At 49.9% G+C, this 16,420-nt stretch overlaps 1 protein-coding gene across 1 annotated transcript in view; it reads right to left on the bottom strand.

Annotated features, from left to right (window-relative positions):
• Window positions 1-16,420, bottom strand: part of DDC (dopa decarboxylase) — a 55,160-nt gene continuing 38,740 nt past the window's right edge. The window contains exons 9-13 of the mRNA XM_022593194.2: window positions 10,788-10,864; window positions 7,890-7,909; window positions 6,870-6,968; window positions 4,245-4,346; window positions 1-947 (exon numbers count right to left, since the gene is read on the bottom strand). Coding sequence (XP_022448902.2) covers window positions 699-947; window positions 4,245-4,346; window positions 6,870-6,968; window positions 7,890-7,909; window positions 10,788-10,864 — 547 coding nt within the window. The 3' untranslated portion in view covers window positions 1-698. The remainder of the gene's footprint in view (window positions 948-4,244; window positions 4,347-6,869; window positions 6,969-7,889; window positions 7,910-10,787; window positions 10,865-16,420) is intronic.

The following is a 16,420-nucleotide window of genomic DNA, read 5'->3' as shown; positions in this document are numbered from 1 at the left end:
GGCAAAAAGACAGAAAGCAAGACGGTGGACAAACTCTAGTGGAATGATTCCTAAAATAGCTTAATGCCGAGGCTCTGAAGATTCCTATGGTTCAATAGACATCATTCCAACCTGTTGTCAACACTGCCTTTGTGCAGATACTTTCCTTAGAAGTCGCCTGCCCGCTGTCTTCAGGGTTCCTGTAACTGATGCCCAGTATTCTAGACATTTCCTTTCTCTGAACCATCATGAATTTGGTCCTTCCTGACAGCAAGCCAGCAGTCATGTCAAATTCCTTTTTGAATGTTTTCACCCATTTTCAGTTATCTACCATTTGCCAGTTTAATGTATAAGCTTGTTGTGATCGTAAGTTGCCTCAATGCAAACTGAAGAAAGCTGAGGGGAGATCATAGGCATATGTGATTGACGGTCTCGAATAAAAGAATACAAAGCAGAAATCTATCAGAGTTACTAAAGATTCACTACAGGCTATGTTCCTTCCACTTCTCCGGACCAGACAGGGCCTGGTTGTTGTTTTTTCTTTTTTAATGCAGAGTATTTTATTTTATTTTATTTAGTTTTTGGCCACACTGCGTGGCATGTGGGATCTTAGTTCCCCCAACCAGGGATCGAACCCATGCCCACTGAATTGGAAGTGTGGAGTCCTAACCGCTGGAGCACCGGGGAAGTCCTGATAGGGCCTGGGTTTAGCCCCCTCTTTATATGGTGGAGGAAATCTGGCCTCCCCAGCATGGCTTACCTGCCTTTTCCTCCTTCTGTGCTCCCAGCAGGTCGGTCGCCAGCCCTCGGATGTGCTCCCAGGCCAGCTGCACGTGGGCCGACTCCACTGTGCGTGAGCAGATAGCAAAACGCAGCACGAACTGGTCTCTCAGGTGACAGGGAACCAAGTGGATTTTCTTGGCACTGTTTATTCTTTCCAGAAGAGCTTCGTTCAGTTTGTTGGAGCCCTGCAGGGATTGAGAGAGAGGGGCAGTGCTCAGATCTGTGGGGACCCAAACACTCACCACCAAGTGAGGCCCGCGTTGGGTGACACAGCCCCAGATCAGTGAGGGAGTCACCTCACCACTGGCCTTTCATCTGCAATGGTAGAAAATTCAACTAAGTAATCATTACGTGGCCCTGAAAGACGGCAGCCCTCCCACAAGACAACTTCTTCATGTTCTAGCGTGCTGTCAGAAGATGAGCCTTCCGTGATCCAGGTTTTTAAAGAAAAAATGAAGATTCCTAGACATGTTATCTACAAATTCATGAGCTTAAAGAGCAGAACTGTTTAACGGCACCAGTGAAGAGAAAGCTTCAGAAGAATTCTCAACAATATAGTAAGTCCCCTACGTACGAACTTTCAAAGATGCAAACGCGCACGTCCAATCACGTAAGTTAGTTCATGTGTCTGGCGTACATTGTCACGTGCGTGCATCCTCTACAAGTGGCTGTGCTTTGGGGCACTTTACTGTACAGGACTGTATAGAGTACAATAGTGCAGTATCTTTATTTCAAGCCCAGGATGTCTGCAAGCAAGCCCAAGAGCAGTGGTATACAGCCAGCTGTGTTAGTTGGGTACCTAGGCTAACTTCGTTGGACTTACGGTCAAATTGGACTTACGATTGTGCTCTCTGAACAGAACTTGTTCCTATGTAGGGGACTTACCTGTATAGAAAATGAAGTGTAATAGCCAACTGCTTGCTAGGATCTGGGAAAACTGTCCATGAACTATGGACCAAGGGACCACTGGTGGACCCCCCTCTGGAAAGGAGCAGCCCAGCAGCCTTGGGCAGGGAGACGGGGGGCCCACGCCTCACACTAACTGGACCAGATGGGAGGCGTGTGTCACACAGACCTGGGAGCCGTCCCTCTCCTGCCTGGTCAGTCCCGTTGTTCCTCATAGCTGCCCCCAGCCCTCTCGGTCTCCATTCTGTTCCCAGGCAGTGACCCCACCCCCACGCGCCTTATAGTTGCTGCAGAAGGGCCTGGAAGTGGGGCTGAGTCCTGGGTCATGTGACCCTCAGTGGGTTACGCTGTTCCTGTTCTTGCTTCATCTCAAGGGCAGGGAGGATGGTGGGAAGGGAAGCATCCTGCTCGCCCGGATGCCAGACACCGGCTTCGTGTCCGCGCAGGGCCTCCAGGCCGCTGGCTGATGGCCTGCACGGGACTCCAGCTGATGCCCCGTGCACAGTGCATGAGCCAAAGGCCACTCAGAAGCTGCTGACATGCACCGGGTCCAGACAGAGCCGGACCTGCTCGAGGATGAGGAGGAGAAGGTGGTACGAAAGGATGGAATTTCACCAGGAAGACTTCACAGGAGAGCAAACACCTGAAAATTATGTATGTAGGAAGTAAAAGCAAGTCACTTGGGAAAAATTTGCTTGCCATTTTCTAATGGATTGGACAAGATATATTTTCTACGAGCTAGAGGCAAAGAACCCAGCAGAGAAATCCGTCTGAGATGTAACAACAGAAGTAACGGCAAAGACGGACTGAGCAGGTGCAGAGTGGGATCAGGGAGGCTGGCTGAGATGGGGGAGGGGAGGAAATTGATGCCATGGCAACAGCTTATCCACTTCAGGTCAGATAAAGACCACGCACACGTTGAGCCATGGATGATGGAGAGGACTTGACATCCAGAATGGGCAGCCACGGGGCAAAGAATAGAATAACGAGATAGCAGATGTGGGGGACAGAAGGGTGAGCCACGATGCCTGGATAACTTCCTCACTGAGAAGAAAACTGGATTCGTGGAATGGAAGTAACAAGTTTCACAAAGGCATATTTCGCTTTCTGAAAAGCCCCTGGGCAGGAGGGCACACCATGCTGTCCAGGAGAAGAGTGGGAAGGGCACACAGGTGGCTTCGGTGCCCTTGTAAATGAGCAGGAGAAAATGAAAGTCTTGACTTTGACAACATTTCGCTCAGTGAAATAAGCCATTCACAAAAGACAGCATATTGACGATCCCGTGGATATGACTGTCCAGAGCAGACAGATGCGTAGGGACAGGAAACGGGTCCATGGACTGAAGGATGGAGGCTGGGGTGACTGCTGGTGGGTGTGGGCTCTCTTTGGGGGAAAATGAAGATGTTCTGAAGTTAGATTGTTGTGAAGGCTGTGCAACCCCGTGGATAGTCTAAAAATCATTGAAATGTATACTTTGTATGGACAAAGTGTATGTCACGTGGATTGTATCTCAATAAAACGGCTAAAAATTAAAGAATTTAAATCCTACAGGAACACTGGCAGTAGAAGCAAAAACAACTGACTGACGGCTAGCAAGTCAAAACACGCTTGCCACCAATGCCAGCGCGGACTGAACTGCCCCATCCGGTCACCCCGGGGATCTTGCGCCAGCCTCTGCACACCTGTGCTCAGGCGTCTCTGAGTGACGCGCTGCAGGGACCTCACGTCTCCCTGCCAGCTCTTGTGTCAGGACTCTGCTCTCTCTCTCCTGCTTCCAGGCTTTTCCATGGCTGGTTCCTGCCAGCCTTCAAAGCCCCAAGAATCGCTGAGGGGAAAGGAAGGGGGAGCGAAGGGCCACGTTTGGATGGGCAGCACCTTGCCAAGGCGACTGAGCCCATGGTTCCTTCTCCTGCTGCCCTCTGTGGACTCGGACAAGAAGGCCTGTGGGTGGCGTCAACTCTGCAAACAGAAAGCTAGCCGGAGAGCAGGCAGGGCGTTAGGTCCCAACCCGGCATCCTTCACACAGGGCAGGGTACTAAGGGGCCTGTGCGTGCAGCTCCTCTTGGGGTCTTTGGAGCAATGTGATCATGATTCCCAGCAAAGGTGGCTGAGGCCCTCAGGCAGCAGAATTACAGAGCCCCAGGGACCAGCAGTCCTCCAGCCCCTGTGTGCGCACCAGCAGCCTGAGGGCCATGTAGGGGTCAGCGGGTCCCGGGTGGGCCCGAGACTGGCTTCTCACAGGCTCCCAGGTGATGCCCATGCTAGTCTGGGGACCACGCTAGGACCAGTGAGCCCGTGGGTGGGTCAGTCCTTGGAGGGTTCCAGTGGCAGGGATGGATGGATAGAGAAGATGGCAAGCATCCTTGGGCCGGGTCTACACAGGCAAGAAGTCTGAGCACCAGTGAGAAGGGTAGGTGTCCCGGCAGGGAGGTGGGAAGAGCAGGCTGGAAAATTCGGGGGGAATCCACGGTCTCTGGGGAGCTCTGGAGGGTTTTGGAGCATGGACATAATGAATGAGAGTTTCCTCTCTGTCCTGCTCAAAGAAAATTCAGACGACTAAGTCGACTTAGACGTACCTTTAGCCGGAAACAGACCAGCCCCAGAGTGACTTCTGCACAGATTTCAAAGCGGGGGTCCTGGTGCACCAAGGCCTCGAATTCGTGGGACAGCTGGACGTGCTGCAAAGGGAAGGGACATCTGTCTGAGTTTCTCATCACCGCTTGGTTCAGAGCTTAGCCACCTGGAAAACCATATCAGACCACACGTTTAATATAATTCATTGATAAGCTGTAGCCAGCGCTGATGTCACCCACTCCCAGCTTTCCCCGTGCAGCTTGAGAAACTGGCTACCAGAAGAAAAGGCCGGAAGTCTTCAGAAAAACACCCCTTGTCATCTTCTGCTCAGGGGACTCTTTTCATCCCACCAAAGAATCTTTTGTAATTTTAGGATAAATGCTGTCAAGGGGGATTTAAACATTCCAGAAGAGAAACAGCGGCCGACGTTGGCTGGGCACCTGAGCGCTTCACCAGCCAGCTGTCGAGCTGACCCGCGGCACAGGGAGTGACACCGCAGTCACGCCCATTCTGCAGACCAGCAGAGCGAAGCTGATTCCGATACCAGAGCTCCAGGTCTGCCGCTGTTTGTTAGGCCGCAGCACCTGCCACCGGAGGTGAGAACCTCATCCGTCCAGGTCTGCCTGCTCTCCCTGAACCCACCCCCTCACTAAACGTCTCGATGTTTACAGAAACCAAAAGCTGCTTCACGCAGTATGTGATCTGAGAGCCAGCTGGCCCGGGTCTCGGCACACATGGAGCACGTCCTAAACCCCGGTATCCAGTGCGGGGTCACTGGCAGGGGCCCCGGGAGCGTCTGAGCAGAGATCGTGCCGCTCCAAGTGTTGGGACAGACACATCGTTTGAATGAGTGGTCCCCGGGCCCGGGACAAACTAGAGGGCTCCAGAGACTGTGCTGGCAGGGGTGCCCTCGAGCTGGGTCCTGAGGAGCTGCCCACCTGCCGGGCTGTATCCGGCTCCGGCCACTCAGTTGCCTCCTGGGAAGGCAGGGCCGGTCCCTCTCAGGGAGGCTTGCAGGGCTTTTCAGGAAGCAGCGATGTGATCACACCCAGCTCCCCACTGAGCTTCCAGCTGGAACCAAACCACCTGTGTTTCGCCTCCTTTCCCCAGAACAGCTGCATGCTCATCACTTCTGAGCACGGGCCCTGCAGTGGGCGAGAACTCGTGAACTCACGCACACGTCCCTCCTTGTTCGCTTCCCCACGGAGAGCCTCCAGGAGCGTTATGGCCTCCAGAGCAGCCTTGTAAGACAGATGGATGCTCACGTGTGCGGTACCGCAGGGGCCCGGGGCCATGTGCCCCGTCACAGGGGAGGGCACGCCCGAAGCTGCACTGTCACCAGAGTGAGACACTGCAGGATGCCCCATCCCCGTGATGTCTGAGGACCTCTGTCCATCAAGGTGGGCCCACAGGTGAGGAAGGACAGCCGGATGGGAGCGCCCGGCTGGAAATCGGCAGGCCTTCTGCAGCCAGTTAAGGGAGGCCTCCTCTGGACTGTGTCCTCGATTGTTTAAAAAAAAAACAACAAAACAGCAGGGTGTACACGCTACTCTATATAAAATAAACAAGAAGATCCTACTGTGCGGCCCAGGGAACTCTACCCAACATCTTGTAATAACCCATGGGGGAGAGTCTGAGACAGAACAGACGCGTATAGTATAGATATACATCCATCCATATTTAACTGAATCACTTGTATAACAGACACACACTACTATATATCAAATAGACAATCAACAAGGACCTACTGTGCGGCCCAGGGAACTCTACCCAACATCGTGTAATAACCCATGGGGGAGAGTCTGAGACAGAACAGACGTGTATGTATAACTGAGTCACTTTGCCGTGCACCTGAAACTAGCACAACAGTGCAAGCGAACTTTACTCCAATAAAATTTTAAAAATCAGGGCTTCCCTGCTGGCACAGTGGTTGAGAGTCCGCCTGCCGATGCAGGGGACACGGGTTCGTGCCCCGGTCCTGGAAGATCCCACATGCCGCGGAGCGGCTGGGCCCGTGAGCCATGGACGCTGAGCCTGCGCGTCCGGAGCCTGTGCTCCGCAACGGGAGAGGCCACGGCAGTGAGAGGCCCGCGTACCGCAAAAAAAAAAAAAAAAAAAAATTAAAACAACAAAGCAGGGTCGTGGGGCTTAGGGTCGATCCACGGTTCTCACAGTTTAGCGTACATCACAGCCACCTGTTTGCTTGTTATATAGAGGTTACTGAAACCCACTCCGAGAGACCAAGGTCGTGCATGTGCTTCTGGTCGGGGCTGTGTCAGAGGACATGCAGCCCACGCAGCCCAATCTCTCCCATTCTGGCAGTTTTCTGGAGAGAAACCTACTGCATCCTCATTACCGCCATTGTGGACTGGGCCTCGCTGTGGGCCAGCGGTGGCTCCAGTGGCAGGTAAGAGTGTTTGTCACTTTGACAGTCTCCTGGAGTGATAGCCTTCCGTCCCCGTGAAAGTGTCTAAAAGACCCAGGATCGTGCATTGAGCATCTTATAAATGCTCCACTCTCAACAGCCCAAACTTTCCCTTATAGCGGTTTATGAAGACATCTTACTTCCTTTCTAAAGTCTAAGACCTCCCTAATGTCACCCGGATAAATAATGAAAACAAACTCACCTTGCGGATATAGGCCTGCAGTCCCTTGACTCCGTACATCCTAAAAACAAACCACATCTTCAAAGAGCGGAACCTCCGGCCCAGCGGCAGCTGCCAGTGCTGAAATAAGACACAACACGGCACATCCGTGAGGGCTACGCTAAGGGCTGCTTTCCTTTACGGCTCATGGCCTTGTCCTCCAGGGGTCTTGAAGGCCCTGGAGGCCAAACCCTCTGGCTGCCATGCCCCATCCTGGATGGCAAAGCTGACAGCAGTGGAGTAAGCGGTCCGGCAGCCGGAGGCTGTCTTTACAAAGCTCCAAGATGCTCGTGCAGGGCACATGGGGGCCGGTGCTAGGCTCGGGAGCCATCGTGAGCAGATTGGGGGAGGTGCAGGACTGCCCCATGGGGCGTGCGGCCCTAAAATGTTTGTGTCACCCTAAAATGCTGTCACTACCTCGCTGGAGTGGGGTAGATTCCCCGGGGGCAGAGGTGCCCTGTGCACCTAGCCTTTTCCCCTCACCCCCGACCAGATGTGAGTTCGGAGAAGAGGGGGCCCAGGCTTGTTTGCCATTTGATTCCCAGCCCATCTCCCGGCTCACTGCAGCTGCCAGAGCAGTGCACGGCTCTTGCCCGGGGAAGGAGGCTTGTCACCAGAGCAGCCAGTTAAGAGACTGTCATCTGAGCGCTTCTTATGCCCTCTGACCCTTTGCTCTCCCACTGTCCCGGGGATGTCAGCTCCTGGCACACAGCCTGAGCACACAATGGAGGGACCGCCCCACCTTACAGAGGAATCTTCCAGGCATCACGGGCAGCTTCATTTCCTCTTAACCTGAGACCTGCCATCCGTGGGCTCAGCAGAGCTGCCCACTGCCAGGCCCGATCTCTAGTTAGGACCCAGTTAGAGGGTGTCCTCTTGTGGGACCCTGATCCTGAGAGGACCGGGAGACTGCAGGGGCTACAGCCCATGACAGTGCCCCGCACTGCATTCACAGTTTGCATTACCATGGACCTGGACTCAGGGAGACAAATCTCCACTTACCCTGTAGTCAGTGATAAGCCCTGGAAAAGAGAAAGAAAAAGGAAACAAAAAGGAACCATTAGACACCTTAGTTGATTACATGTCCAAGTCTTTTCCATCATCTCCTGAACCAGACATAAAACCCAGGGCAGGGCTGACTGTTCTTTGAGCCACTTCCCAAGGTAACAGATTCAAGGGCGGCAGGGATTCCAGAGAGCAAAGCATAGATGGAAGTGCCGAATTATGAATGGATGGATGCCACAGCTGATCTGACCTGGGAAGCCGGGGATGCTCACCAGCCACAGCGAGCCTCCTCTGGACAACATTGGAGCATCAGGTGTCCAAAACGCATCTTTCTAATCCCCACCTGATTCTGTGCCCAAGAAACTTAGAAACGTAGAAACTTCTGTCTACAAAATTCTTTGTCCAGCGTTCTTTCCTCCATACCATCCTTGGCTTTACAGCTCTTGGCACAAGGGGAGACTAAAATGAAAACTAGTTCGTAACCCCTGTGAAGCCATTTGAATCCCAGATAATGAAACTGACGCGAAGAATACCCACTGGGTATTTGCTCAGCGCCAGAACCCAGACTAAGATCTGAGAATACAGAGATGAACACCCATCAAAAGTTTGATTCTTTTTTACATTCTAATTGCTCTTTATACCACAAATTCACCTTCCCACGCATGAATGAATGCATGATGAGGGCTGTATATGATCTGATGCCAATTTACCACCGGGCACGAGGAGAAAGCTGAGATTTTCATGCTTATGTAAGTGCAGAAAGTGAACTCACATCGGGAGGCCTGGGAGGACCCCTGCGTGGGAGACTTTGGTCCTGGATCCCAGTGACGAGAGGGAGGCGTCCCAGTGACCCACAGGAGGGACTGGGCTGCAGCCTGGGGAGCTGCGGGGTGTCGGGTGAGGGGCAGTCCACGTGGGCAGTCCTGAGTGGGTTTTTTAATAGCTAAATAATGAAGAGATTTCTTTTTTCTTTTTTTTTTTTTTGCGGTACGCAGGCCTCTTACTGCTGTGGCCTCTCCCGTTGCGGAGCACAGGCTCCGGACGCGCAGGCTCAGCGGCCATGGCTCACAGGCCCAGCCGCTCCGCGGCATGTGAGATCCTCCCGGACCGGGGCACGAACCCGTGTCCCCTGCATCGGCAGGCGGACTCTCAACCACTGCGCCACCAGGGAAGCCCGAGATTTCTTTATTGAAAAAAAAGGATCTTTTTAAAAAACACTCTAAACATATTCCATTTCAAATTACAGCAGACTTAGCAGGAAAGTGAGATCCATCCAGATAAAATAGACGCTTATATCCAGTGGCCACAGAAGTTTAAAGTTGATTTTGGGTGATTTACTTGGTAAACACAAAATGGGTCATTGCTTTTGTTGATTCATAGATTATTTTAGGGAAAAAGTACAAATAACTAAGATTGTTCATCTTTAACAGCCACAGCTAATATTTCTATCAGATACTGCCTTTCTATAAAAGTGGAATAAAATTACACTTTTTAAAAATTCCTGGAGCAATGAACTTTACTGAGATGGCTTAAACTCATTCTAAGAATTTCTTCTTTTTTTGGCCATGTCACATGGCTTGCGGCATCCTAGCTCCCCGGTCGTCGGGTATTGAATTGAATCCAGGCCCTGGTAGTGAAAGCGCTGGGTCCTAACCCCTGGACTGCCAGGGAAGTCCCGAGAATTCCTTCCTTGTTTAAGAGCCGCATTTTGCTAACTGTCATGATGACTGTGGTTTTCATTATTCAAACATGAAATGTATTTTTAAATAGAAGAGCTTTGGCAGCTGGTTCCTAATTTCTCATGGCTTTATGCCAACGCCATTTTTAAAAACTAGACTTTATTTTTTAGAGCAGTTTTAGGTTCTGAGCACAACTGAGCAGGGGCTGGGTGTTTGTATCCGATGCGCCCCATGGGATGGTGGGCAAGTTTAAGAGGGCAAAATCCAGGTCTGATCTTTCTGTGGAGACCGCGCGGGCTGGGGTCCGCATGGGAGGGAAGGGCCTGTGCCTCGACTTGTGTCACTACTGTTCAGCGCTCCTGCCACAGTCATCAAAACTGCCTCATCTTCCAACCAGCCCAATTCCTGCTCAGTACGTGGAGGGTGGGGTCACGTGATCTCCGGTGTCCCTCCCATCACTAACATCCACTGTTGTCTAAGGAAACTCAACGAGACAGTGGCAGAAGTTCCCAAAGACTTGGCCTGTCCTTCCCTCCCCGGGGTCCCCGGACCCCATGGTGGCCGGCATGGCACCTGCTGGTGGCCATGAGGGCTTTGGAGAATGAGAGAACCCTCTCCCACCCGGAGGCTGAGTCCTATAGGGACAGACAAGCATGTAAATCACCATCCCCAGCACGTGGATTACAGCGAGTGGGCACAGAGGGACGGGGGAGAGTCTGTGCAGGTTGCCTCATGCATTTTATCTGATCAGGATCTCAAGTAGTCCGTAAGATTTGTTTTTTTTACTAGGAGACTTAATTTTTAGAGATCCGCATTTGTGTGTGGTTCCTGCCTCAGCCTCGCCCAATTTTCTCTTCCCTCCCCAGGCCCCTGGCCCAGCTGTTTCTTCCCCGGGTGCTACTGGTCTAAGCGATGCAAACTCTCTTTAGGGCAGTCGTCATTTCAAAGGCTCAGTGAAGGAGGTGCCCATGCCCGTGTTGAGGGCCCTGTGGCCCCTCCGGCCCTATGGGTGCCTCCCCCTACCCTGCCCCAAACAGTGAGGAGAAGAGGCAGGACCGCGTCACCACCAGCATCCCGCCTCAGGAAGCAGCTCGTCCTGGCTCTGCACCCGGCCCCCTAGTACCAGTCTGTGGACATGACTCTTCACCTTGGCTCCTGGGTACCATGGATGCAGCTCTGATGGGAACGACTGGAGAAAGCAAGGCCAGCGGCTTACCTGAGTCCTGGTGGCTGTGCTTTAGGTACACGGGGTCCAGTTTAAAGGCTCCGGTCAGGTCAGTTCTCTTTTTCACCCTGTTTTAGAGAACAAACCAAGGGGCTTAACGAGAAGGCGTCTCAGGTGGGCCTGCATGCCACCTGTTCCTTCTCCCGCCGGGTTCAGTCTCCCCTGCTCCCCAGTCCTCTCCCTGACACCCCACCCGGCACGCATGGCCCTCATCTGCAGCCCCCATCCCCTGGCTCGGCTGTAGCACAGCATTAACCTCCAGAGCTCTGGGCCCCTGAGGTTGCGGGTACGGGGTATAATAAAAATAAGTCTTCGGTCTTTATTCCTGGTCCGGCTAGAATTGCGCTGAGACCTGACACTGAGTCTCCATTTTTATTTAGTTAGGACTTCTGGAGTGGCTTCCAAAAAGTTGTACCCTTTTCTTCATACAAATCTACACAGGTTTTGATATATTTATTCATAGTAACCTGACATCTTTTCTTGCTATTATAAAAGAATATTTCTTTTGAAAATTTTACACGTGCTACTTATCATATATGCAAATAAATGCAACCTTTAAAGTGCTGTGTATCTAGAAATCTTGCTGTGTTCTCTTATTAATACTTTCTCGGAAGATTCTGTTCTCATTGAAGACACTCACAGCATCTGAGAATCATGAGTTTTACGGCTTCCACTGTAATCCTTACTTTTACTTCTCTGTCATGTCTTACTGCACAGGTTAGGGAAGCACAAAGCTGAATAGGGTGTGTATTAAGGGAATTGTAAAGTTTTCTCCCGATGTTAAAGGCAGTTTTTCTAATATTTCACCCCTAAGAATAGGTTTGCTGTATTTTTTTGGACGATATTTTTTTATCAGATTTGGAAAGTTCTCTTCTGTTCCTCTTTTACTAGAGCTTTTGTTTTGCTTGGGTTAGAACTTTATTAACGCTTTTTCCGTATCTAATGAGATGATAACTTTTTTTTCTCCTTTACTATTAAACATGGTCATAACATTTTAAAATCTTTTAATATTTTTCAACCACCCTGGGATGTCTGGAATGAACACATTTTAGTCACAATATACCATCTTTATTTTCCCCTTAAACATTATAGAATTTTATTTGCTAAAATTTACTTGGAATTTCCACATGTAATTTTGTGAGCTTGTCCTGTAGCTTTCCTTTCTCAGCTTCTCATCTGGTTTTGGGATCAAAGTGACACTGACCTCATGATATATGTCCCCCTTGCTGGTCTCTGAATTACATTTATAATTAGACCTATAGATGCCTTGACAGTTGGTAGAACTTGCTGTTAGAAGAATTTGGATGTTTCTGTTGTGTGAAATGTAACTATTGGCACATAGTCTTTACAGCTATGAGACGTTTCAGGTTTTCTATTTATTCTTGAGTCAGTTCTGATGACATATTTTTTGTAGTTATTGAATATGTACATTTGTAGGCAATTCTGGAATGATGTAATTCATAGTACTCTCTGACTCGTTTTTCAAATGCCTGCTGTGTCTGTGGTTTTGTCTTTCTTATATTTCCAGTACAGTAAACTGTGCCTTCTCCTCTATTTCTGGTCCTTCTTTCTGGAGATCATCTATTTTATTAGGCAGGTCAAGGACCAGCATGTGGCTCTCTTGATCTGTGCTCCTGTTTCCTTATTTCCTATTTCATGTCTGTCTCTTCATCGTCATTATTTCCCTCCTTCTAGTTTTGAGGGTTTATTCTGTCGCTGTTTTCTGGCTTCCTTTGGGCCCTTAGCTAATTATTTTCTGGCTTTCATGTTTTCTGTTTAAGTCTGTTCTCCAAGTCCTGCTTTACCGCATGCCCATGAATTCTGTCACATCTTCACATTCATTCAGGTCCTAGGATTTCCAGTTTCCCTTTGTTCATTGATCCATGGCTCCAGTGGGTCTGTGGTGGTTTGCTCTTCAAAATTTAAGTACCAGCTTTGCTTTTCCTTGTGAAGTTTAATGATAACTCAAAGAAGAAAACTTTATTTAAACAAGCAAATGGACGTGTGCACGCACATACGCAGACACACACGCTTGCACAGAAACACCCTCTCTAGGCATCAATGTCATCTCACCCCTGATGGGCCTCACTGTGAGGAAAGCCTCTCCCTGTCACTGGACACATTCCTGAGGGATGGTCCTGATGGAGGAGGGGGCAGGGGACGCCTGTCCTGTGCAGAAAGCATGGCTTCTTCAGTTGTCTTTTTAAGAAATCTACAACACTGTGTGTGAAGGGCTCCCTGAATGAGGGCTCCTGTTACCTCTTGGTGCCAGAAACAGTATAAAGAATTCAAGATGCCAAAAGCACTAGGAGTGGGCTTCCCTGGTGGCACAGTGGTTGAGAGTCCGCCTGCCAATGCAGGGAACACGGGTTCATTGCCCGGTCCGAGAGGATCCCACATGCCGCGGAGCGGCTGGGCCCGTGAGCCATGGCCGCTGAGCCTGCACGTCCGGAGCCTGTGCTCCGCAACAGGAGAGGCCACAGCAGTGAGAGGCCCGCGTACCGCAAAAAAAAAAAAAAGCGAAAACAAAAGCACTAGGACTAAAGTGCAAAGAAACAAAGGAGATTCAGATAAAACTGTGCTGTCATGCACAGTTTCTAGAATCACGTCTTACCATAACCAGAGTGATTTAAAATCTTCCCAAGTAACTGAATTTTTCAAAAAATCCAATATAACAGGGGTGTACAAAAGGTATAAAACTAAAAAATTTAATTTTATTTGGAAAAAAATTAACCCTCTTTTCTAAAGGCAGAGTAAAACATGCCCTTGGTGGAATTTGAGGCTTTCTTTGGAGAAAATCTGATATTAAGGGACATTGCGGTCAGAGCAGAATGGTTCATATTTACATATAAAAGATTCAAAATACCCAAATGAACAATAAAGAACCTATGAAGAGAATAATGAAATCATTACAAAACCTATTTACTGGGCTGGTAATGAGGCCAAGTTTTTAAAACTTCTATTATCTTGTCCATTTTAATATGTAGAGAATGTAACCAACAAATTGAGTTTAAATTATGGACTAACCATTGATAAAATTTCATTAAACAAAAGACAGACCCTTATGATTTTGAGGAATACAAAAAAGCCAGTGAGAGCAAAAAAAAAACCAAAATCCATTTACACCTTGTTTGTTGTATTAGCAAAACCTTTAAACACATCTATAAAAGATTCACAACCTAGGGCTTCCCTGGTGGCACAGTGGTTGAGAGTCCGCCTGCCGATGCAGGGCACGCGGGTTCGTGCCCCGGTCCGGGAGGATCCCACATGCCGCGGAGCGGCTGGGCCCGTGAGCCATGGCCGCTGGGCCTGCGCGTCCGGAGCCTGTGCTCCGCAACGGGAGGGGCCACAACAGTGAGAGGCCCGCGTACCGCAAAAGAAAAAAAAAAATCACAACTTAGGACTGTTTGCATTCTACTGTGTTAGGACACCTCATTTTTTGCTGCAATAACCTCTTAGAATAGCAAAATATATGTATGTGATCCCCTGGATTTTCACAACGGGGCAGAAAAGCCTCTGAGTAGACTCTTAGCCATCCTTCTCTCCCTGCTCTCTGTCACCAGGCCGCAAGGCTCGCTTACCTCCTCTGCAAACACGCAGGGGCCCCCAACCTGGGCCCAGCTTGTTCAGTGGACCCGCAGCTCAGGTAGGCAAAGGGGTAGCTGCCTTGAACCAGGAGAGGAACGCTGTGGCCCATTCACTCTCCTTTGGACTTTAGGCTGTATGTGCCAGGGCTAAAATCCAGGATTATTTTCAGTATTCAGAGAGAAAGTGGAATCAGAGTCAGATTGAATAAAAGTGGACATGGAATCAGGGCCCAATTTTGCCTCACTCACACTAAAAACAGCTCTCATTCTCCAATTTCTCTGTATCCATCCGGGACAATTCCAACGTGTTCTCTGTGCATCCTCTGTTTACCTGTGTGTTTGTGAAATGGATATTGCTTTGTGTGCTTGTCTTCATTTGCATCCTGGGAGATACATAATTCTGTATCTGACTCTTTTTACTCAGTTACAGTTTTTGAACCTTCACCCCTATTGCATCAGACACATGGCTCTGGCATGGATGGCTGCGTGCCATTAGCAAACCCATGCACACCTCAGAACTCCAGTTGCCTCATCTGGATGAGGGACGATAATTCCTATACCAGTAAGACTGCAATAGGATTAGGTGAGGTGGTGTATGAGAAAGTAAAAGGCCACCTACTAGCAGGTAATATCTTGAATGTAACATTTGTACTCGAAGCATCATTACTGCTGTAAACCGAAGAATCAGGCACCCCTGGATGAGGGTTTAGGTGCATTTGCTTTGCCCATTCCAGCAAGGGCAGGGGGAATTCTCTTCACACAGCCCAAGAACTTAGGTTTACATCTCACTTCTTCGTAGAATCTGGTGCTGTGATTTAACTTGGTACATCATTTCTTCAAACCAGAAGTATTTGGAGAGCAACTATAATCTTTCACGTGTGCATGCTCGAGGAGCCTGGTGCTCACAGGTGCACAGGGCCAGGCTGGCCACGGGGCTGTGCCAGGTGGGAAGGATGCCCCAGGATCCCAGACGGGCAGAAATGATGCTTTAAAGGTGCTTAGTAATGGATGAGACATTGGAAAATTGCACGTTTATGTAAAAACACCAACTTTTAAATGTGGGCAGCTTATTTAAAAGGAATTTAAACCTACATGGACCACAGGAAACCATCTTCAGTAGCTGTCACCTCTTCTGAGTTTGCTGTCGTGCACACGTGCGTCTCAGGGCCTTTGCACTGGCCACTGCCCCACACACCCACACCCGCATTGTCTGGACCCTCCTCACGTGCCCTCTGTCAGACGCCACTTCACCAGACAGGCTTCTGGGCAATGAACAAAGGGGCCGATCAAGGGGTCTCTCCCGCACATCCCTCTCTACCCCCAGCTCCCCACGCTTCTCCCCTGAACCGCTCTCCTCTGTCTTCCCAAGCCCTTTCCCTGTCCTGCACCTCCTCAACCCATGGATCTCAGTTTGCACTGGACTAGACTTGATTTCATTTAGGTTCTCAGTTTCCTTTGGTTGTATTTTATTTACTGGAAACTCTATGCCATGGCTGAGACTCCTCGAGTCCAGGAATGATAGCGCTCTGGTTTCAGTCCACAGCGCTCAGAACGAAATGCTTTCCAACTAAATCCTGACCGTCCCTTCTCCTTTGTAGGTCTTGGTTTGGACGGGGCTGCCCCCAGGTGCAGACGCTGCTTCCCTAGCGTCACCCAGGGCAACCCCTGGGGTGGGGGTCTGGGCGGTGTGAGCACCCCGCAAGCTGGGAAGTGCTCAACACGCCCCTGTGGGCAAGGAGAGAGAACTTCTTTGCAGGGAAGGGGTGCTTGGCACATTGGGGTCAAAGGAAAACCTACGTTTGATAAGAATCAAAAACTCAGAAAGTAGTAGGTGGCATAATTAAGATTCTAGGGTTTAAAGTAAGCTGACCTGGGTTAATTCCCTAAATTTTAGCCTTCTGGCTTTAACTAGTAATTTCTTATGAGCACTATTCTGGGCTGAAGTGTGTCACCACCCCCCAAATTTATACATTGAAGTTCTAACGCCTGGTACCTTAGAAAGTGACTGCATTTGGAGACAGGGTCTTCAAAGAGGTA

The sequence above is a fragment of the Delphinapterus leucas genome, chromosome 9 (assembly GCF_059928025.1).
Source record: "Delphinapterus leucas isolate spDelLeu-1000000601 "Yukka" chromosome 9, BTC_Dleu_Yukka2, whole genome shotgun sequence".
In the NCBI taxonomy this organism is placed as follows: Eukaryota; Metazoa; Chordata; class Mammalia; order Artiodactyla; family Monodontidae; genus Delphinapterus; species Delphinapterus leucas.
The sequence above is the reverse complement of the archived record's forward strand: the minus strand, read 5'-3'. Positions and strand labels throughout refer to the sequence as shown.